At 54.6% G+C, this 24,368-nt stretch overlaps 1 protein-coding gene across 1 annotated transcript; it reads left to right on the forward strand.

Moving 5' to 3' along the window:
- On the forward strand, positions 1-24,208 carry LOC116937940 (DCN1-like protein 1). The gene is made up of 7 exons (XM_032945096.2): positions 1-123; positions 9,965-10,181; positions 12,826-12,994; positions 13,138-13,268; positions 16,809-16,891; positions 17,785-17,881; positions 18,891-24,208. The coding sequence occupies exons 1-7, from the start codon at positions 121-123 to the stop codon at positions 18,968-18,970; spliced, it is 780 nt and encodes a 259-aa protein (XP_032800987.1). The 5' UTR covers positions 1-120; the 3' UTR covers positions 18,971-24,208.
- Positions 24,209-24,368: the final 160 nt, after the last annotated feature.

Consider the following 24,368-nt stretch of genomic DNA (forward strand, 5'->3'; position numbering starts at 1 on the left):
GGTAGAGGAGGAGGAGGCGGAGGGTAGAGAAGGAGGCGGAGGGTAGAGGCGAGCTCTGCGCATGTGCGTCCGTGCGGCTTGGGGGGGGGTGAGAGACAGCCGCGTCCGCCGCGTCCCGCCATGGTGAGTGAGCGAGTGGAGCTGCCCTCGTCTCTGCCTCTCTCTCTCTCTCACCCCTCTCTCTGTCTCTCTCTCTGCCCTTCGTCTCTCTCACCAAACTCCCTCGTGCTCTCGCCACCACCACCACCGCCGCCACCACCACCTCCATGTCCCCGGCTCGTCCGGAGTCTCTCCCCACGACCCCCTTGCCCTCTCCCCGGCTCTCGATCCTCGCAGCCCCGCGCCGGGGTCCATCGGCCCCGGGGGCCCCGGCGTCTGGGGCGGGTGCGGGGAAGATGGTGTGTGTGTGTCCTTGTGTTGATGTTGGTGATGGTGAAGGGGTTGGTAGCGATGGGGGTGGTGGCAGCTGGCGGCGTTGTGTAAGCGAGGGGGGGGCCCCTGCGTGTTGTGGCGGGCACTGGAGCCGGCCTGGCTGTGGCAGGGCCTGGGGGTGGTGTGCAGGGCACAGGGTCTCGTGTTGATGGTGGTGGTGGTGGCCGATGGTGACGTTGTTGTTGTTGATGGTCGGTCAGGGGGAGGATGGTGACGGTATGTGTAAGCCAGAGGCCGTCGCTGTGACGCCGAGTGGAGAGGCTGGGCCGCTTTGGTCAGGCCCCGTGGAGACGGACTTTGTGTTGTTGTTGTTGATGTTGTTGTTGTACGCGGTGATGGTGACGATGTTGGTGATGTTAGTTGTTGATGGCCATTAAGGTGTTGACGCGTAGCGATAGACTGGCACTGCTGCCGGACTACTGCCGCCGGTGCTAGGCCCGCATTGCTGTGGCTGGGCGCAGGGCGACGGGGATCCGGACGGTGTTGATGTCAGCGATGGCCGTGCTGGGGCTGTCATTCGTGATGTGCTTTAGCCAGGATGCTGTCGCCGTGATGTTGAGTTGACAGGCCTGGCCCAGACCGTCCTCACTCGTGGTGGCCCATGGATGTCAACACATTGACGAGTGTGTGAGGCCGACCGGAATACATGGCAGGCCCAATGGACGGGGGTGGGGGGTGGGTGTCACGGTGGATGTTAGTGATGTACATTTGTTGGTGGTGATGATGATTGTTGTTGTGGTAGTAGTTGATGGTGGATAGAGAGAGTCGAGGCTGTGGCCTAGCTCAGTGTTTGTTATCGTGAGAGGCTGGGAGGTCGGAGTCAGGACCAGACCCACAAACACATGGGTCAGGGGTCAAACGTTGGCTCCTTAACACTGCAGGCATGGGTCAAGGATGTACCCTAATCACTTGGTCAGATATGCTCCATAAACACTGGGTTCAGGGTTCAAAGGATATCCTAAACAGGGGTCAAGCTGATTCCCTAAATAAAGGGGTCACAGGCAAACCATAAACACTGCGACCAGGGTTCAATTCTGACCCCAGACACTACCATCAGGGGTCAAGGGTGACTCAACACCAGGGTCAAGCATATCGACTGCACCCTGTATCACGAGGTCAGAGGTCACACCTGGGCCCTGTTCTTTGGCCACGGTCCGGCCTCTCACGTCAGCCCAGCAGTTGCGTGTTTGAGGGGTCCAAGCTGTGCCTGCCACTTGAGTCTCTTACTCGCATTTACAGATTCATTTCCCCGATCGCGTCCACGAATTGTCATTTAATGAATGTAATCCAGTCTTTTTAAAACCTCCTTTGTAAAGTCTTGTTTATACTGTATTATTTGTACTGTCTCATTTGTACTGTAAATTGTGTCCTGTTTCAATTGTGTCACCTGCCTCGTATATTCTGTCACGTTTCGCCCGTCTCTGCACAGCATTAACAGATAATTTGCATAAACAGTAAATCATTCTTACATACATAATTCTATGCGTGTATCACGAGTGTAAGAATACATTTCAGTGATATTACATGCCTACTCCATGTGTGTGTTTCACTCAGAACCTGAACCCCTTCCGTTAAGTTTACTTAACTCGCAGTAAGATCAAGTTCCCTCCAGATTTCAAACCCCACTGAATGAGCTCAAAATGCCCATAGACACTGCTCCCCTGCCCTGACGCCGGGCAGCTTGACTCAATCTCGGAGGATGCCCCCTCGTCTTCGCCATCTGATTTCCGCTGGAAGTATCGAGGCCTCATCCACACATGTGCAGAGGAACTGAGCAACGCTTTCAGCCTTCACTGTAGATGCCCCCAGAGGAGCCATCGGCCAAATAATCCACCTGTCCTGAACTTGTCATGGCACAGAGGGCCCTGTGTGTGTGTGTGTTGGGCTAGAGAAGAGATGGAGTGATGTGGTACAAGAGGATGTGGAGCTGAGTGGACTTAACGATGACTGGGACCAGCAGTGTCAAAATTGGTCCCTGTAGAGAAGGACGCTACTAGGCAGTTGGAGGCAGTTGCCCTCCAGCAACAAGGGAAGGCAGAGGAGTAACGCTCAAAACAACGAGTGGAGCGTCGGGTGGCTAAAACACAGCAAGTTGGCACAGTAGGGGGAACAGGTGGTGCATCGGCCACTCATCTCTCAGTCGACCCATGGCACCTGGGTCTGTCCAGTGACCTCCTGCCAGCGGGCGTTTGACACCTCACGTGGCTTTAACGTGCACATAGCCTGGCACAAGCACCCTGGTGACGTCACCGCCACTTAGTGACGAATGGCGGTTGTTGTCGGGAGAGGTAGGTGCGCTATGAACCCGGCAACCGGAGTTCAATTCCCGTTCACGACCAATAATGGTGGCGAATACCTTGACCAGTTCTGGACCTCCCCTCGGTCGACTACGCCTTAATTGAGTACCGAGTGCGGTTGATAAATATCAGCACCGGGGAAGACAAAGGCGGCAAGTGCGGGCCTTCATAGGTGCTCACTAACAACACTTGACCTAAGTCTTTTAAATGCTCTACGGGGGATATTTGTTTTTGTGATGTCCTGTGGCTTGCTGTAAAGCCTTTGCCATCCCAGTAGGCATCAAAGGTCACCTAGCCTGGCTCGGGTGTCGTCATGATATCGCTGCAATTTGATCATGAACGGTGGTTTTTGTGCCGTGTGTGCGCGGGAGGACACTGGCAAGTTGGCCTTAGTTTTTTTGTCTTCGTGTGCTTTCTTCCCCATCCTTCCAGAGATTCAAAAGATGATATTCTTCTGAACCTGTTTCTCCTACCATCCATTGCTAACCCCATCAGATATTGATGTTGTTACTGCCAGCAAATCGGGTATTTGCTCCTCCGTAAAGTGTATGCTCTGCATGCTTACGCACTGTGACAGGTGCATATTTCCGCGCGTACCTTGCTGCCCTTAAACGAAAACCAGTCGCTGCGGGGGTTAAACCGAAGGGTGCCATCAGCAGGGCTTTAATATTTCATTCTGCACGGCGCCTCTAAGTGGAGCTGGGAACGCTCAATGCTCTGATTCAGGTATTTTAATCAATAAAATTGTGCCTTATTTAGTAATAAACTTACAGGCACGTGAGCGACCCCCGCTTGAGCCCGCCCGTGTCGGCTGGCCGAGGGATTGAGCCGGTGTCATTGTACAGCTCGGCGAAGAGCACGGCCATATATATACACACTCGCCGGGTACAGTGCGGAGCAAGCATGCGAGGCATGCTTGCCAGACCCGGCCGGCGGAACGGCACGGCACGGCGCTGCCACGGCGCTGCCACGGCGGGCACAGAGGACAACTCGGTGTGAGCGACGGCGCCGAAATATCACGGGCGATCTTCTCTATATCGCCTTACACTGATTGAGTGGGGGGGGGGGCACAGGATAAACCAGATCTGAGGAGGGATGGGACGGGACATTTCCTCGGAAAGCGTAGGAACTCCGCAAATGGGATGCGGCAAACGCGGCTCGACAAGCCGGTGCCGTGAGCGAGCGGCGTCTCCCGTGTTTTGGCGAGCAACGGGCGCACGGCCGGGTTCCGCCAGACGCGCGCGCCGGGCTCTGTCCAGGCTTGCGCGCGTCGGGGGCTCGGTGCTGTGGCCTGCAGGGCGGTGCTGGCGGGCGCCTGGAGCGTTTGCGGACAATGAGATTGAAGCGGCGCAGAATTGAGGGGCGCGCATACCCAGCTCCGGTGAACACTCGCGACCATGCACGGCCACTTCAGCCGTAGAAACGCGCTCTAATTTTGGCTTCACTGTGTCCTTGATGTGCCCCGCACATTTTCAACTTCCAGGATTCAACAATGAAAATTGAAAGTTTCGTGTAAGGCAGTATTTTACGGCTGCATAGGTTTTTGCGGTCGCGCTCCACAGCTCCCCGACGCGCTATCGTGCTGCGCCGTGTGCGGTTCGATGTCTGACGTCTCGCTGCACGTGCTGGGAGCGTCTTCAGGAAAAAGAGCGAAACGTCAGACATCATGCCGAACAACACGTGGGGCAACCTGGAAACGTGTCGAAGAGAACGACATCATCATTATTATTATTATTCTTACGGGGCTGTCAGAGGTTATCTTCCTCCTGCCTGACGGAGGCGTCGCATTTTCCCACAAAACTGACACTCGAGGCCTAATGTCAACCGGCAGCTGAATCGGCATCTAAGGCGCAAACCGAACACCACCGTGTAACGAGCAAGCGAAGAAGGAGCAGCTAGAGGTGCTCGTCGCTTTTGCAATGATCTCCCACAACCGCCGTGCGTGCCACTCTCCTAAGAGACCCCTCGCAGTGCTCTGCTGTTAACACGTGGCACGGCGGTGCCACCTCTGCTACCCTTTCTCTGCTACGATACGCGCGGCGCTCAACTTCAGCCGGAACAGCCGGAATGCTGTTCCGGGAATGATTTTGGCATGCCAGATCCCCGTCTCTCCCTTACTTTGTCCAAAACCTGTTCATAGGGATTCTCTAGGCATAATAGAGGAGAGCTCTGGATAGGGGCGCACCTTGCGCTCACGTGTTAGTTCTCGTGCCGTACGTCGGTAATCCCCACTCCGAAACCAGCCCAGCAGCTCTCAAGGAAAATGTCTCGTGATAAATTAAGCCGCATGAGAGTCCAGCAAAGAAAGGGCCATTCTAGAAATGTTCCCAGGCTTTCAACAAATTCACCTCCTCCCTCACACCCTCCCTCCCTCCCTCCCCGCCGTCATTTGATGAATTGTGACGATTCATGGTCTTCAATCATTTTAATAATCGATAATTAACGTCTACGAAAAGGTCAGATTATTTCTTGCCGCTCAAATGAGCATCGAGACGTTGCTCATCCCCTGTTTTTACAGCCCCTAATCCAGTGGTAGAAATTCCACATTCCTTTGGCAGGAGTGAGGCTCTCTGTTAGGAATAAGCCATTGCGACTTCCACACAAAGCGGTAACTATTTTATGGACCCCGGAGGGATGATGGGCTGAGTCCACCCCTAACCAGGATTTGAAGTCGTAACCTTTCTATTGCGAGCCGCTCGCGCTACTGTTGAGCCACAAGGCTGGATCGCATTATCGTGCAACGTTATGTAATCTGCGTGAATCATAAATAATTGATTCTTCCACGCAGAATTTAACGTGTGTACCGTGAGCATGAGAGAATCGGTTTCCGTCGGCGAACCGATGAATCGTTGCACGCCTAAGAATTTAGCACACCAAGAGCGCTCCCTGATTCAGGTGTAAGTTCTATGTGTAAGCAAAAAGGCAGCACTTTTTTGCTTTCACGCTGGCGCATGCCACTCGTGGTTCCAGATGGCACAAGCCCTGGACACAGTGACCGGAGCGGGCGGACATGTAGACACAGGGGCATCCAGGGTGGACACGTGGACACGGAGAAACAAACTGGACTTGTGGGCTTCGGGACAAGAGTGGTGGACGTGTACACAGATATGATGATGATTATTATTCTTGTTTACCCAGCAAAGTGTCACTGAGTGAACACGTTTTTTAGGAGGGTCCTGCCAAGATTTCTCAGTTGGGGGGGAGGGCAGGGGGTGGCGAAGTTCCTGCTGTGTGATCCCAATTGAGTCATTTGCAGGTAGCCCTTCAGCATTGGGATGTTTGACCGATACCAGTTGCATTCTACGTGATTTTTTTTTTTAGCTGTGGCAGGAGGAAACCGGACAACCCGGAGAAAACCCATGCAGAACACAGAGGAGAGAGTCCATAGAAACTCCACACAGAGAGGCACCCAAGAACACGGAGCAGAGAGTCCATAGAAACTCCACACGGAGAGGCACCCAAGTCTGAAATCGAACCCAGGCCCTTGCTGTCAGGCACGAGTGTTAATGCTGCGCCACCCTTTTGCCCAGTCGACAGGCAGTGGGTGGACACAGAGACAGGCGGGATGGATATGCGGGCGCAATACAGGCTGGGTGGTGGATGGTAGAGGGCATAACGCGGACGGTGATCTCGATGCGTCATCATCGCTTCCATTGGTCGTTAAAAGTTCGAGCAAGTTTACGTCGCGTCGTCCGCCGATGGCTGCACAGTACGATTTGGGCTGATGTGGCGTCGTCTACATGTGAGCCACATCGCAAGACGCTGCACAGAGAGGGAACATTCCCGTCGGTCGCTCTGTTTAGGATTATTTTGAGGCGGGGGGGGGAGAGGAGGGAGGTATTCAGAGGTTGGATGGCGACAGGGCGCGGAGAGTTTGAGTTTATTTTTACGTTGCACAGATGACGGTCCCGCTTAGGCGGTTGCCCCGCTATTCTCCACTGGAGTTCCGTGCACAACATAAGGGAGAGGGGACGGCAATACGGTATTTTTTTTACTCTCTCTCAAATAGAGAGTCCGTGGCGGACAGAGAAAGAGGACGTATAAAGCTTGTCCATGAGCAGCTTCTGCACACACAGAGGAAGGGCGATTTCTGCGTGCTGTGTTTAGAGTAAGTGAGAGCTGGGATGTCCAATTATATGAGCAGTTGATTACTCCACTGATTATATCGGGTCCATTACTCAACGTATCGGACAACAGGAAAATGTTAAACAAAAAAGTATCATCTGTTCGCAAGCGTGCTGCTGGACAGAAGACGATCGGCTGGGTTTGGTGATGTTAGCGGCATCATCGGCCGTGTCACGCTTGGAGTGGCTTGCAGGAGTTCTCTCGGGCGGCCACCAATTATTACCCCAACACAAAGACAAAGATCCCCCATATAGCCTGTAACAGGTTATTGGGACAAGTGCTGTTAGCGAGCACCTATGAAGGCTGGAAACGGCACACGATGGGGTGGCTCGCCAACACCACGCCCGGCCGCCTTTGTCTCCCCAGCGGCGATGTTTACACACCGCACCAGGAACTCTTTTGAGGCTCAGTCGACCTAGGGAATGCCCAGGACCGGTTCAGATAATCGTCACCGGTGTTGGCCGTGAGCAGGAATCGAACTCGGGTCGCCGGGTTCATAGCACAGCAGCGTAGCGCTAATCAATACACCACCGCTCCCCAACATACACACACGTACACACACACACGCACACAGACGCACACACAAAAAAAGAGTCTGCTTCGACGTTCGTTCAGTGGATTCGTCGACTGAACTGGACTCATGGTGACAGCCGAGTTGTAGAGGGGGATGTAGACGCAGGGCTGCAGGGAGCTGCTGCAGCTGCAGGGAGCTGCTGCAGGGAGCTGCTGCAGGGATGGTGTCTCCTGCGGTCGCCGGTTTGAGGCCCCAGCCTGGCCTCGTAATAATTACCGCCGCCTCCCGCTGCCGTGGGGCCCGTCGCCTATTAAAAATGCAGGCCCCTTCTGAATCGTTTAATTGCGAGAGGAGGAGGTGATTGAGCGGAGGAGGAGGGGGGTGGGTGTCTCGGTGATGAACCGGAAGACCCATGCACGTAAGCAAAAAAACGCACACGCCGCTACGAGACGCTGACGCTGGGAAATTGTTGCTATTCGTTGATCTCTGCGGAGGCGGTAAACATCGGTTTGCAGGATTCCGTGCGACCTGTGCTCCCCGAGTTTCGGTTTGCGCCATGGACAGCTTTGATTGACGAGCAGTGTCCGAGAATATCTTGGGCCTCCTCAAGGTTGACTCAGCCTTAACTACAGGTGTTTGGTATGGCGTGTCAACATTTAGCACTGGGAAGAAATATTGGGTGGTTGGTTGGTTGGTGCTGGCCACACATGATAGTCTTAATTGGTGGTTTTAATTGGTGGTCTTAATTGGTGCTCGCTACCAGCGCTTGCCCCAACAGTCTAGTATTGACTCTATTGGTGCTCTTTGTGTGTGTGTATGTGTACCTGCTTATGCCAACATGCTGCACAGTGGGGTGCAGAGGTGCTGCATCTGCCAGTTAGTTCAGTTAACCCATGACACCTGGATCTGACGTGTCGAGCCTTCGACACGTCACGTGGCCTCAAAGCGCACCTCGTCAGGCGCGGGCACTGTGGGGATGTCACCACCAGTCGGCGGCGAATGGCGACTGTTGTTGTTGTTGTTCAGGAACTTGGTGATGGTGGGCAGTCGTGGGTACGACTGGCTGCGTGGCCCGGATACAGACATTCCCTGTTCACCCTGGGGTGCCACAGGGATGTGCCTTGTGCTCTTTACGGTATCGGGCAACTACGTGCAGCTCGTTACGTTAATTTGTTTGCGTTAAGCTTGGCCGCACTGCTGCCGAGCCCCAACAGGACCGTACGCATACAGTGCGTGATTGCCGCCCCTGACCAAACGCAATTAAAGTGTGTGTGTGTGCGCGCGCGCGCGATCGGCTGAATCAGAATGTTGACAGGTGATGGGAGCTCACGGAGACTGTGCCTTCGGACGTAATTTAGATTTGATTTGAATACTGAAAACGGGTTTGCGGTCGATTAAACGGGCCGAGCGTTAAACAAAAAAAAAACTCCGAGCGGTGTATGAATTAAAATGTGTTCTAAACGGGAGTAAAGCCCCTCGCCAAATGACCCACAGTGGCGATCGGTCTCATCAGATCTCAGAAGATAAGCAGGGCTGGGCTGAGATGGTGCTTGCTTGGGCGACCACCGCATACAAACAGGCCGTCGGATGTGGCCGCGTGGCTGCGTGAACCGGACTGACCACCGTGGTGAAGTATAACACCCACGACCCGCGCGGCGAGGCCCTCACGCGGCAGTGGATTGAGAACTCCGCGCACGCGTGCGGGGGCAGGTCACCGTTCTCACGAGGCTGCTTCTGCGACTGCGGTGTCACCGCGGCAATTGTGGCGGCGAGTTCCCTCCGCGAGTCCCATGGGTTGGAGGGACACCGTGTCTGTGCGCAGACGGACGACGCGGCAGCGATGGTCGGCGTATAATTTATTGCGCAATGCTATATGCGCGCAATGTCCCAGTGTATCGCGTTGCACTCGCACACGTCATGAGGACACTTCCCATAAACTTCTCTCCAGCTGCTGATCACCGCACACGCGCTCAGCCCGGCGCACAAGGCAGACTCAGCATTCCCATATTCAGCTTGAATTATTGATCGGTGCTGCCACCATTCACAACCAGCGCCGTCTGGGCTTCCCAGACTGCATGGTGCCTTTCGTTTACATTCTGGAGTATTAATGATTAATAATGCCCTTTCTTTGTTCAAGAAAGTCTCGCTGAAGTCTCATGCCTCTGTTTCAGGAGGGTCCTGCATTGGGCTGCTTGGCCAGTTTCATTCAGAAGTGTTTGCCTTGTGGAGGAAACTGGAGTTTTCGGACAAAAGTCTGCGTATACGAGATGCTGACGCTCGCAGCTCCGCACAGATGGATTCAGGAAGCCACTGCTGCACTGCCATCTCCTGGTGTAGAGTTGGGTTGCGAGGTGGCCACCTCATGTCGAGTTAGGTTATGGGCAGCCTGCCATTCCATTCGGAGCCAGGCTCCACCCTGCTTAGCTCTTGTGGTCCGGCAAGTACGAGAGCATCGTTAGCCGAACCGTTGTTTGGGCCGGCTCCGGAGTCGCGTTTACGGTTACAGCAGAGGCGGTGACCCGGGGGGACGGACCCCCCCGCGCCCTCCCCCCCCCCCTGCCGGCGATGCTGACCGCGTGCCGCGTGCCGCGTGCAGTACAAGCTCAAGTCGACTCAGAAGGAGAAAGTGCGTCAGTTCATGGCGTTCACGCAAACGAGTGAAAAAACGGCCATCGCCTGCCTCGCGCACAACGACTGGAAGCTGGAGCTGGCCATCGACAACTACTTCCAGAACCCCGACGTCTACTACAAGGACAGCGTCAAGAGCTCCGTGGACAGGAAGCGACTGGAGCAGCTCTACAACCGCTACAAAGGTACCAGCACCGCCGAGGCCCGGCGGACGGTGGACAGGATTGGTGTCCTTCCCCCGCACCTCCGACGAACGCGGCTGGCTACGTACGGTGCGAAAGAGGTTCAGCATACAGTAAAACCTTGGCGAGTAACTTGGTCTGCGAGTGTTTTGCAAGACAAGCAAAATGTTTAAGTAAATATTCATTTGATAAACGAGCGAGGGTCTTGCAATACGAGCAGTGTACGTATGCGCTTTGTCTGCCGAGTGCCACGTGATCACAACTGATATACGAGCGCTCTGATATACGAGTGCTTTGGATTACAAACACGTTTCAGGAACGAATTATTCTCGCAATCCGAGGTTTTACTGTACGTACAATTCGAAGTAGAGTGGTCAGCCACTCGCCGATGTATCGCCAGCGGTCGCGTTCCCTCCTTGTCCACTCGCCTATGGATACTGCCACGTCCCGTGTTCCCGTACACCTCACTCGCCGATTCCTCCACTCATGCCGAGGACTCCGGGTCTACCAGACCATCTAATCTCATCCGTACGGTGTTCAGCGACAGCCACCATGTCGCACAACTCTATTTTCTGCTTCTTTTCTCGCACTGCTCCACCTTGAAACTCGCTCTCATCACCTCTCTTTCCCCAAGTTTTTATAATAACATTGCTCAATTAGAAAAAAAAAAACCTATTCACACTGATCTATCACAAATGTAAAAGTGCTCTTTTGTCGCCGGAAACTTGACGATATGGGCCTTTGGACCTGTGCTCATTAACCGCAATGCCTACGATAATCACCCAGGAATGTCTGTCCTTAACGCTCGTGACGTCACTCCACATCGACCAGCCCCCCCCCTCATTAATAATCATGAACAGGTTACGTCCTCCACATGGACCCGCCTCTCATTAATAATCTTTAGCGGGTGACGTCACTCTGCATGGCGAACCCCTCCCCCCCCTCATTAATAATCTTGAGCAGATGACGTCCTCCAAACGGACACCCCCCCCCCCTTTCATAATAATTAGCGGCTGACGTCACTCCACATGGAGGGGGCGAGGCGCCTCCTCCCCCCTCCTCGGCATCAACTCACAACCCTCACTACAAAGGCAGAACCCTCACGTCACGCGATCTCCGTAATGCTGTTGAGACATCAAAGCAAAAAAGACTTTGCGATGAACAAGGGATTATAACTTTAAAATTTAATAAGTCTGTGTCACGGCGCCCTTACAAATTGCACACGAATGGATGCAATGACTATCACGTCTCGCTCTGCTTTTCGCTTGGAAGTTTCAGATTTACTGCAATACACCCGTCCTTGGACGGGCAAAAGGCTAGTGATATATATTTGTCGACGTGGCACAATCTCACTGCCGCACCACGGGCAGGAGTTAGAGAGAGGGGGGGGGGAACGATGAGACGGGTAGAGAGAGAAATTCACTAAATTGGCTCGTGCAGACAAAAAAAATGGCCTGCGTAGATTTTGTGACCTTTGAACCGGCGGCTTAGAAGCGCCATGAATCGCTGCTGGTGTTTGAAGTGCAGAGGGGCTCGGCGCTGCCGACGTACGGGGGGGGGTGGGAGTGTTTTTAGCGAAACATCTGTTCCCATTTGGCGCCGTTTAAGAGCATACAGGAAAGGGGCAATACTTATTTGTTTAATTGCTCGGCCGCTGGCGGAGCGGATCTCGCAGCGTAGGTCGAGGTCGAGGCTGCGCTTGCCGCTCGCGCACCGCGCAGATGGCGCCGCGGCGAGTCGCGGGTTGAAACGTTACTTCTCTCGCTCACGATCCTTGCGTCGTATTGCGTGCGTTAGAGAATCGATTATTTGCAACCTGCGATTACAAAATGCCAATGATATGCCGATGTTCAAATTCGGCGTGCCAAGCGGACAACCGCAAAGAAGACCACGGTGATTTCCTGTTAAAAGGAGCATTGAGGCGACGCGCTGATCTCGCGTTTACACTCCTGAGCCAGTGGTGGAAATTCCCCATTTGCAAGGCAGGCTGACGAGTCTATCCACAGGACCCCAACCACTGTTAATTTCCCCTCAAAACAGTGCTCATATTTTCGACCCCGGAGGGATGATTTGCCGAGTCAACCCCCTCCCCCCAACCGGAAGTTGAACTCGCATCGCTCTCATTGCGAGCTGCTCGCTCCGCCGCTGTGCCACCTGGCCGGTACAAGCGAGACAACGAACAATGCTCATGAGACGGTAAAACAAAAACAAAAACCAATCAAGTTAAGAATCACCACCTGGTTCCAAAATCCACCAGCACGTGACCGGATGTGCAATTCCTCCGAGTGCCACGAGTGACCACCCCTCCCTCCCTCCCTCCTTCCCTCCCTCCCTCTCTCCCCTTCCTCCCTCCCTCCCTCCCCTCCCTCCCTCCCTCCCCTCCCTCCCTCCCTCCCTCCCCTCCCTCCCTCCCTCCCTCCCTCCCCTCCCTCCCTCCCTCCCTCCCCTCCCCTCCCTCCCTCCCTCCCCTCCCTCCCTCCCTCCCCTCCCTCCCTCCCTCCCTCCCCTCCCTCCCTCCCACCCCTCCCACCCCTCCCTCCCCTCCCTCCCCTCCCTCCCTCCCTCCCCTCCCTCCCTCCCTCCCCTCCCTCCCCTCCCTCCCCTCCCTCCCTCCCCTCCCCTCCCTCCCTCCCCTCCCCTCCCGCAGACCCGACGGACGAGGAGAAGATCGGCATCGATGGCGTGCAGCAGTTCTGCGAGGACCTGCGCCTGGACCCGGCGAGCATCAGCGTCCTCGTGGTGGCGTGGAAGCTGCGAGCGGCCACACAATGCGAGTTCTCCAAGAAGGAGTTCCTCGAGGGCATGACGGAGCTGGGGTGAGACGTTTGCCCCGGGGCGCCCCGTAGCCACGCGCGGGGAGGTCGGGCCCCGGGTGGAGGGGGTGGGGGGGGTGGGGGTGGGGGCGCCCCGACGCGGCGTGACGCGCGTGGGGGTGTGGTCTCGGTGGGGACGAGTGCAGGTGCGACAGCGCGGAGAAGCTGAAAGCGCTGCTGCCGCGGCTGGAGCAGGAGCTTCGAGACCAGGTCCGGTTCAAGGATTTCTATCAGTTCACCTTCAACTTCGCCAAGAACCCCGGGCAGAAGAGCCTCGGTGAGACTCGCGCGCGGCGACGGGTCGGCCAGACTGGGCGGGCAGCGCTCGCGGGATAGAGGAGCGGCCTCTGCCGACGATCGCTTTCAGGTCGTGCCGAGGTTATCCTTTGAATTATTATTATTATTATTCTGCTTTTGTGCCATGGAAAGTATCACCGAGTCCCATGACCATTTCGGGAGGGTGCTGCCAAGTTTTTGCAACAGGGGGTGCAAATGATTGCTTTGCAAAAGTGCAGTCGAGTAATTTGCGGTGCGATTGTTTTCGAATTCGGACCATGCCGCCGGGCATGCAATGACCTCATGGGATATTCAACGTCGACTCTGAAGCAGACTGCGTGTTTTTTGTACGGGTAAATGCACCCGGTAGCCATTGATCAGGGCAGCCGCTGGATTTGAGACGTCAACCTCCGCGCCGGGCGGCGAGCCTGCAACCGCCCGCCGTCCGATTCACCGAAACCTCGGCAGGGACTGTGGAGGCCCTCGTCCAGCAGTGGGTTGACAGGAGAGGTGCGTGCTCACGCGTGCACTCCAGCAGACGAGCAGCGTCCCACGTTCATTCGAGGAGGGAGCCGCTGGGGCAGTTTTTGGCACCAGTCAAGTCACCGGAGAGACACCGGAGCCTGGCAGCCTGGCTGCTGTGCGTTGCACCGTCACTGCCACCACCGGTGGCTACTCGCTCAATTAAAAAAAGAGGCTCCATCTCGTGGCGGACGGCACGCATCGCGCCGTGCACAGGAGCTGCGTTAACTCAGGTGGCAGGGTGCTGGCGCAGCGGTGGCAACTGGTGCCCCGCGGCAAAAATGTCCGTGGGTTCGATTCCAAACTCGGGTGGCTTTTTTTTCATGGAGTTTGGATATTCTCTCCCTGTTCCGCATGGGTTTACTCTCGGTCCTCCGGTTTCCTACCATAGTTAAAAAAAACAAGCAAACACAGAATTTAAATGGTAATGGCAAAACATCCCAGTGCTAGAAAATTACCTGCAAAAGACTCAATTGGGATTACACCGAACAACATCGCCCCCCCTCCCCCCCCCCCCCTTACTCACAAACTTGGTAGGATCCTCCTGAAAGAGTCTCGAGACTCTTTCCTGGGTAAACAAACGTAGCAGTAATAATAATACTACACGAGACGCTGTCGCGAGATTGTGCGCACGTGGAATGCCCTTCCCCCGTGGCATCTACGCGCCAACCCGTTGGACAGCGATGCCACACCGTCGCGCGGGATCACCGGAGCTGCCTCGCGTCCGGCACGGCGCTGGCTGTCCTCGCGGTACCGAGTGGCCATGCTGTTACCGACTAAAAATAAATGTTACAGCCGTTGCGGTGTCGACATGATTCAGATTGAAAGCCCTAATGCAATTGTGATAGAGCCCCACTGGCAGCGAGCCACGATAGCGCTGCAACGCTGAAGAATGAGGATTCCATTTCTTAATTAATTGTCCGTTTTTGTGAAATTGTTTTACCTCGAAGCCAGCTCAGAGTGACTCGCGTCTGTGCTTGCTTGTGCGCGTAAAGATGTGGAGTCGTGGTGCCGTGGTGAGCGCGCTGCGCTATGAACCCGGCGACCCAAGTTTGATTCCTGCTCACGGCCAACACCAGTGACGATTATCTGAAACAGGTCATGGGCCTCCGCTAGGTCGACTCAGCCTCAATGAGTACCTGGTGTGGTGTATAAACATTACCACTGGGGAGACAAAGGCGGCCGGGCGTGGTGTTGGTCACCCACCTTCATAGGTGCTCGCTAACAGCACCTGCCCTCACAGTTTGTTAAGGCTATACGGGAAATATTTGTCTTTGTGTAAAGTGGTAACGTGTGTGTAAAGTGGTAACGTAGTGCTTGGCGTGCTGTGCTACAAACTCGGTTCAAACTCGGTTCAACTGCTGTGGTGATTATTTAAATTCCTGGCCCACTGCTAGGTCGACTTAGCCTGAAATAAGTATCTGGTGCAGTGTGTAAATATCAGCGTGAGGGCAACAAAGGCGGCCGGGCACGGTGCTGCCCACACCACCCCCCCCTCATGCACCGTGACATATTTTATGGGTGCTCACTAATGCCATTTTTTCCGACAGTTTATGTAAACTACATGGCTGTCAACCCCTGATCAGTGCCCTATATTATTACAGACCAATTCACACCTTATCGGTCACCTCGTGCCCCTTATAAATCTCAACGTTCATCCTACAAAGTCCCATCGCAAGGGAGAAACACAAACAAGTAGACATTTGTTTTGCCCGTATTGAAACGGCTGTACGCCGTATGGATCTTAACTCAAATTCCCTGTACAAGAATACGGGGCTAAACCGTGTGGGTTGACAGCTGTGAAACTATGCGGGGGATCTCTATCTTTGTACGTGCGTGCGTGTGTGCGTGCGTGCGTGTGTGTGTGTGCGCGTGTGTGCGTGCGTGTGTGCGTGTGTGTGTATGCCACTGTGTGTGTCTGTGCGTGCGTGTGTGTCACTGTGTGTGTCACTGTATGTGCGTGAGTGTGTGTGTGTCACTGTGTGTGTCAGTGTGTGCGTGTGTGCGTGCGTGCGTGTGTGTGCGTGCGTGTGTGCGCGTGTGCCTGTGTGTGCGCGTGTGTGCGCGTGTGCCTGTGTGTGCGCGCGTGTGCCTGTGTGTGCGTGCGTGTGTGTGTGCGTGTGTGTATGTGTGTGCGTGCGTGTGCGTGTCACTGTGTGTGTGTGTGTGTGCCTGTGTGTGCGTGTGTGCAGGTGTGTGCATGTGTGCGTGCGTGTGCCTGTGTGTGTGTCACTGTGTGTCTGTGCGTGCGTGTCACTGTGTGTGTCACTGTGTGTCACTGTGTGTGTGTGTCACTGTGTGTGTGTGTCACTGTGTGTGTGTCATTGTGTGTGTGTCACTGTGTGTGTGTCACTGTGTGTGTGCTACTGTGTGTGTCACTGTGTGTGTGTCACTGTGTGTGTGTCACTGTGTATGTGTGTGTCACTGTGTGCGTGTGTGTGTGTGTCACTGTGTGTGTGTGTCACTATGTGTGTCACTGTGTGTGTGTCACTGTGTGTGTCACTGTGTGTGTGTCACTGTGTGTGTCACTGTGTGTGTCTGTCACTGTGTGTGTGTCACTGTGTATGTATGTGTGTCACTGTGCGTGTGTGTGGTGGGGAGCGATAGTGTAGCGGTTAGCGCGCTGCGCTATGAACCTGGCGACCCGGGTTCGATTCCCGCTCACGGCCAACACCAGTGATGATTATCTGAACCGGTCCCGGGCCTCCCCTAGGTCGACTCAGCCTCAAATGAGTACCTGGTGCGGTGTGTAAACATTGCCACTAGGGAGACAAAGGCGGTCGGGCGTGGTGCTGGCCACCCACCCCCTCGTGTACCGTTCCGGCCTTCATAGGTGCTCGCTAACAGCACTTGCCCCTACAGTCTGTTAAGGCTATATGGGGGATCTTTGTTTTTTTTGTGTGTGTGTGTCACTGTGCGTGTGTGTGTGTCACTGTGCATGTGTGTGTGTCACTGTGTGTGTGCGTGTGTGTGTGTCACTGTGCGTGTGTGTCACTGTGTGTCTGCGTGTTCTGTACAGATCTCGACATGGCGATCGCGTACTGGAATTTAATACTCGCCGGCAAGTTCAAATTTCTCGACTTGTGGAACAAATTTTTGCTCGTAAGTATTTATATATATAAAGTACTTTGTTGTTGCTATGTGCTGTTTGGTATAAACACGTTGGGTGTGACATCACTAGACAGGGCATCTCTTGGGATCTCTCACAGGGGAGAAGTCATGCAGTACACAGAATTGCACAACAGGGGGAGTGTAATGCCGTGCAATGTTACACACCAGACTGTGTTCTACTCTTTGTGTGTGGCAATACCTTCAGCAGCTAAATGCCAATGTCGCCTGTTGTGCGTGAACGCTGCGCAATGTTACGCAACTCCGTTAACAACGCACTACCCGCACGCCGACGCGTATTCCTTCGCGCGTGCTCGATTTGTAAGCGACGCATTTCACGACGCACTCACGGACTGTGTTGCAATCGTGATGTGGCCACGGGCGGAGATAACCAAGGGGTGGTGGTGGGGGCCTCTGCTGCCGTGAAGGGGGTGGCCAGACAAGTCCTTGTAGTGCAACAAACTCGACCAGACGCGGACAAAGCCGTTCCCCGGGTGATTCGCTTGACGGTGATTTCGAGAGCAAATCGGTCGCGCAGCAAATTGGCTCGGGCTCGCGGACGCACCCATGGGGCCTACCAGGAGTTAATCTCTCGCCGGATATTTTACGGTTCGACGGGAGAGACCTGAGTGGGGGGGGGGGGAGGGTGGCACGTGTGGCACGTGTGGCACGTGTGGAGCGGCAGCCACGGCCAGACGTGGCGTCCCGGGTGCGGAGATGCGTCCTGAGCCGTCGACCCGTGCAGGCCCGGCCCGGAATTAATTAAAACCCTGGGCCGCACAAACGTTGAGCGGGCACCCCACGCAGCTCCGGGAGGGCCCCCTCCCCCTGCCAGGGTGGGGAACTGGCGACCGTTGAGCCGTGCGTGCGGACGCCGTGCCCCGCAGGAACATCACAAGCGCGCCATCTCACGGGACACGTGGAACCTGCTGCTTGACTTCAGCAACATGATCGCAGACGACATGTCCAACTACGACGAGGAAGGTGGGCCCAGCGCTAGAGCATCACCTGCCAACGACTCGATCGGGATTGCACCGAGCCTCATCGCCCCCCCCCCCCCCCCACCCCCTACTCGAAAACTCGGTGTGACCCTCCTGAAAGAGCCTTGAGACTCTAGCTGTGCTGGATAAACAAGCGTAATAAATAATAATAATTTCAATGTGGCGTCTAAATGCAAGCGCATCTCAAGACCTCGTCAAACGGACACTTGCGCAGAGATGTACATGCACGCGGAAGAGAACGATCGCCCATTTAGCCTGTAGAACGTTGGGGCAAGTGCTGTTAGAGAGTACCTATTCAGCCCAGCACAGCATACAGATACTCATTTTAGGTCGGCCTAGGGGAGGCGCACGATCGGTTCAGATATCACTTGCGACTGATGTTAGCCATGGCCTGGGACGCAAACCCAAAGCATCAGGATCATATTTCAGTGCTGATCACTGCACGACCGCCCCCTCTCCCGTATGCTCATAATCAACACCCGCCATTCGCCACTGAGTGACATCACTATACCTCTTGTATCAGACGAGGTGCACTTAGTGACCACATGAAGTGTCTAAGGTATGCTGATAAGAAGTCACAGGTCAGACCCAGGCGTCATGGGTTTCAAATTTACGTCGGATAAACTTGAACCTAAAACACAATGGGTCTGCCTGACATGACTGGCCCATGCACCGCGTGTGCTGCCGGATGCGCCACCTTTCATCCGCCCACTCCTCTGCTCGTTGCGAGCATCGCTACTCGGACGTAACGCAACCCCGCACACAACGCCACCACGAGCCAAAACCTAACGTATAACGCCGTGACAGTGCGGCTCGTGCTGCTCATGAGGACCTCCCAGGAGGCTGCAGCCCCTTTTTAGAATACACCACCCAAGCTTAGATGTGGCCCCAAATAACTGGAACACGACCTGACCTCCGAAGCCTTCAAGCTCACACCTAACCCTGTACACCTGTGCGTGCGTGTGCTCTCGTGCGTGCGTCTGTGCGTGCAGGAGCCTGGCCCGTTCTCATCGACGACTTTGTAGAGTACGCGCGGCCCGTGGTCTCAAAACCGCGGCGTACCATGTTTTGAGTTTTGGCGTAAAATGACAGCCCTCTTCTGGCGAAGAGTCGGATAGCCGAGAGAAAGAGTGGGGTGGTGGGGGGGGGGGGGAACAGGAGAATTTGTTTTACGTCTGTTTTTAAATTACAGCACAAAACACAAAAAAAAGAGAGAATTGTATTTCATAAAATATCAAGAATTGCCAATATTGTGTGCATATGATAATTAAAAAACAGAGATAGTTTAGTTTCTACCAAGAGTCTAACAACGACGAGGGGGGGGAGGGGTGGTTTTGGGGCGGCGTTGGACCGAGAGTTGGTTTTGAATTTGCGCATAACGCGCGTGGCCCTCGTGCCGGGACCGCGAGCACGAGGATCGAGCTGGGCCGCCGGCGCCTACGGCTCACCCGGCCGGAGGCTCGCCATCCCCCAGATCACCGCTGCCGCTAGGGACAAGCAGCTCCCACACAAAAAAAGCTCTATCGTTTATTTCAAGGCGACGTTGAAAATCGCCCGCCAATGTATCGATCGCGAGTTACTTTTTTTTTGTTTTTGCCATGGATGAAATAGCCCGATATTCGAGTTTGTTTTAAAGAAATCGTCCGAGAGATAAATCATGTTACCCCGCGAGATTCGTGTTGTCGCAATCGAGGTTCGCCTGCCTGGCGAAATCTAACGTCGAAAAGTGCGGGTAAATCACGAGTTGGAAACAAACGCTTCACTGGACGTCCGGAGACTTAGGGCCGCGACACCGCCCGGCGCCGTGGCGAACATCTCGTGGGACGACCCTTGCCTCCGATAACGACCTTTGGAGTCGAATCCATCTTCCAGGGTCCAACTGTGAAAGCCGTAACGCTCGTGCGACAAGAGGCCCTCCAAACGAGCGGAGAGTTGCAGCGCGTTCTCCACGATACGATCAGTCGTTTAAGCTTGAGCCGGTTTTACCTGCGGCGGGATGAACTTCTCGCGAGCACGTGCAGCCGCCATCCTTTTTGCTGTCCCCCCCCCCGTTCGCCACGTAAATGCGGCAGGGTCGTGGGGTCGTTCTGACCCGAGCTCCCACCCACGCCCGTCCACCTTCTCATTTCATCTTCCACGCTGTCGCAAGCGTCCATCCGCCCTCCTCGCCCCTGGCAGTGACACGTGTGTGCGCGTGGTCTCCCGCTTCGCGACATCGGCCGCACGGACCGGGCCAGACATTCGGGATTTGCTCTGTGCGTCCGCGCTGCTTCGAGGGGGTGCGAGAGCGATCGTCTCGGACTGCAGCGCGAGGTGGAGCGGCTCGGCTCGGCTCGGCTGCGAACCCGGGAGGGTAAACGAGACTCTGTCCCGTGAATTCTTCGACAGAGAGAAAGCGCACTGATTGCAGTTGCTCACTTAGGCCGAAGTCTTGTCGCCGTGGCACAGATCCGTTGACCGTTTGTATTTCAAAGCTCGTTTGAATTCCCTTATTAAACAACAACAGAGAAGGCGACCGTTGCCAGGACCGCCGAGAGGTTCCTGGAGGCCCGGGTAGAATGCCACGTCGGGGGAGCCAGCCCCCTTGTTGGTTGGCGTGAACGAAAGAGGCCCGTTGTGGGGCCTTCTTTGGTGCGAGGCCCGGGGGAACGTCGCCCCATTTGCCCGCCCCTCCTCCTCTAGGCTGGGCCTCCCTGACGATATCAACCAACGTTTAAGTGGCGGTGCTCGAGAGGGGCGGGAGCAATTCAATGGCCAATTCTCCACCAATCGTGAAGCCTGCGGTGTGCGAGACATTTACATTGGGTTGACATTGCGTGTATATACATTAACTTAACAGACAAACAAACGAAAAAAACTGTTCGCAAAAAAATGCTTGTGGCAACAAAGATGACTGCTGTGTGAAGATGATGTACAGTTTGTGGAGTGAGATGACCGATTATGTAAATGGATCTTACGGGAGCCAAGTGTCTGGGACAGCACTGGCGTCGCGGGGAGCGGTGTACGACGTGCCGGCGTGGCGAGGGATTGGCGGCGCAAGGGGCTTACTCTGTGCACTTTCCATTAAAGAGTGTTGCGAACCTGTGAGGAGCCATCGCTGAGCACTCGCCTGCACATCGGGGTCAGTCCATGAGTCCAGGCCAGAGATTTGTATCCCTCGCGAGGCTGCGAGGTGCCCCAGGGCATTGCAGCACAATAATGGATTCAATCCACAGATGGGATCCAGTGCTTTGCGTCTGCCTGTGGATTGAATATAATGTGCGGGAGCTCTGACATTTCACGTCCCTTGTTATGCGTGGTTTCCACCAGGTACTCCCGATTTCCTCCCGCATACCGCTCGCAAATGGAATTGGCCAAATTTCCAAACGCAGGACCATCCTGAAAACGTCTTTGAGACCTTCATTAGCAATTCAAGGGCATTATTATTGGCCCTGCAGGCCCCTATGACAACCTGTTTGTGAATGGTAGTAACCCATCCAAGCACTGTGCAGGCTGAACTCTGCTTAACGTCCAAGATCTCGCAAAGATTGGGTTGCATTCTGCATTGCGGAATCACGCAGTGGGCGTTGCGGCAAATCACGAGTTGTACTGTCCCTCTATGCAGCACACCTTCACCAACCCCCGTTGACAAACGTGGTGAAGGTCAAATAACTCGCATGACGTGCACGGCATGGGGAGGGCCTCATCCAGCAGTGGATCTACTCACAAAACGGGCTGTACCGCTACCTGCATCACTACCGGTGCCACCATAATTTCTAAAAAAAAAAAACCTGCATTTGTTTCCGTGCGCAAAGTAAACCTGATGAAAGGCACGTTTTGGAAAGTTACATCGCGTTGATATTTCTTCGCCAAGGCACGCTGATGGAGTTCCACCGACGCGCGGGTCGACCCCGCGGCGGTACCAAGTCCAGCATTGGCTCTGGCCCGTGGACTTTCGTCGGCAGGAGGGAGGGCACCGAGCCGCACTCGTCGGGCTCGCCGCGCTCCGTCTTGACCACGCGGAAACGCGGCTCTGCCGCCCCTTAACCCCCCCCCCGTCACCTGTGGGCCTGTTGCCTACCAAACATCGGAGTGAGGACTTCCCACTTGCATTTGTGCAAAGGGTAAACACCACCGAAGGCATTTCGTGGTGGTGGTGGGGGGGGGGGGATGGGCTTCGCGCCAGATCCGAAAGTCCTTTAATATCGTCATTTGTATTGATTTGTCATCGCAGCTTCGGTGCGATGACCGCGAACATCACTGTCATTGTAATTGACCCCATGTCTGGCGAGCGTGGCCCAGCACTTGCAAACAGCTGTATTTATAGCTCAGCCTCGACTTAGATTCTTGGTGGCCCGGACGCACGGGAGGTGGCTTTGTTCACCGAGTGTACAGTCGTAACAACGCGTCCATTGATTAATAATAATTTTAAAAAATCCGTTTTTGTGCCCGCGATGCGGTGCGTCGCCCGCGATGCGGTGCGTCGCGTCGCCCGCATGGGAATCGACTTAATCAAATGTACGTGAATTGTGCACAAGCTCTCATTTGGGCTACCCATGACGCGCAACAACAACAACAACAACAAAAATGTGCACCGCCGTGTCGGAGACACATCCGAGACTAGAAATGAGCGAGCGTGAATCGCACAACTCGCGTCGTTGGCGATTTGAAGGCGTTAACCATTGCATCGCACGCCCGATAGGCAAGTGGTGGTGCGTTCAAATGCGACACCTGCAGAGTAGTGCGTGAATTGATTGTGCGTGAATTGATTTTAAGTTCGTGTGCATTTAATGTAACGGCTCCTTGACCCCTGCGACAACGAGAGATGCTACTTTTGCCACGGTTAAAAATAATCGATCCTTGAATCGAATCGCGACACCCCCACCACCCCCTACCCCACCCACCTCGTCGTGACAATCCATTGAATCCACAAAAGTGTTCACCGCGATGCGCCGAGGAGCAGTCGCACGTGAAACTGGGTGAAACTAGCGCAACGGTCGTGGTTGTTTCTTCGACTCCGGGTCCCCGGCTTCACTTTGACGTGAAAATAACCGCCACGCCGCAGCTGCCAGGGAAAAATAATCCGATAGAATACGCGAGAGAACATGTACATATCTACACGCACACACACACGCACGCGTGAGTGAACGTTTTAAATTGGGTCACTTGCAAAGGTCATCCGAGCCACCGCACCACTAATTCTGAAGGCCCATTGTGGGATGAATGTTGCAGTTTGGTAGCAGCTGATCTGAAGGTATCCCATGCAAACCTAAAGATACCCCGCGAGATGAGATTACTCGTGCACAGGGGAAAGCAAGGCTAATGGGATTTGTGATAACGTCTGCATTTTGTTCGTCTCCATCGGGAAATAAATGTTGGTTGCATTGCATTTCACTTCTTACGAGGCCACTCCCAAAAATCCCAACGCTGGCTATGAGTAAATTAAATCATGGATGTCCACCAAAACATATGAATCTGATAGCAATAACAAATGCAATTGAACACAGTTGAAGATTCTGATGAAATTGCTTCCAAAATACAAATGTGTTCATTTGCGATTTGTGGAATTCCATCGAGGGAAAGGGCCCTGGTTCTCCAGGACGATGCTGAACTCTCTGGCAGTCATAACCACGCGTTGGGATGTTCTGTTTGCTGCAGCCCCGCTTCTCACTCCGGGACGGATGCGGATTTAATATTGGGGGCTGTTTCTGGGTGACGCACAGCACCAAATTAGTGCGAAATCCAAATTTTCACCTTTATCAGAAGCAGCGATTAAGAACATTTCTGGAATTTGAGTGGTGCCCGAACCTGGATTTTTGACCAGGAGTTTTATGGCTCAGCAGTTAGGGGTGGGTTGGCGAGGGCTTCTCTCTGGAGGTGCCAAACAGATGTGGGCATGGGATCTGCAGGGCATGAAAGAGCAATTTGGCTTGGTCTGGTCCGGTCTGCGTTTTACACATTTTCACCCCCCCCCCACTCACAGGAGCCAACTTTCCACTGCACCGTGGACGTGTGGGAGTCACGGCGTGAAAGGCTTTGGGATATTGTCGCGTATTTTATAGAGAAACCGGCGTTTCGGGAACAACCTGCACGCCCCACGTGTGTCGAGGCCGCCGCCCTCGCTCTGCAGACTGCGCGAGGCCGAGGGAGCACGGAGGCCCCTTGTGCGTTCCCCGCGTTTTCTAACAGCGGACGGAGGAGGAACACGGCGAAGGCGGCGTCGCGCAGTAGTAACGGCTGCCCTGCGGATAATGACCCGATGTCAAGTGTGTGTGTGGAATTATACGAAACACTGACCCATGTATTTATATATAAAAAAGGCTCAATTGAAGTCAGTGTTGCTGTCGATGTCTCTTTTTGTTGTTGTGACGTGAGAATGAAGAATTAGTCCTTGATGTAACGTCCGCATAGTTTAACGATCATTACCTACGAAAATCACCCAGAAATGTCTGTCCGTCCCGCGCGTGACGTCACTCCACATGAGGCTCACC

Source organism: Petromyzon marinus, chromosome 47 (genome assembly GCF_048934315.1).
Source record: "Petromyzon marinus isolate PM22_M1 ecotype Great Lakes invasive population chromosome 47, UKy_Petmar_22M1.pri1.0, whole genome shotgun sequence".
Classification (NCBI taxonomy): Eukaryota; Metazoa; Chordata; class Hyperoartia; order Petromyzontiformes; family Petromyzontidae; genus Petromyzon; species Petromyzon marinus.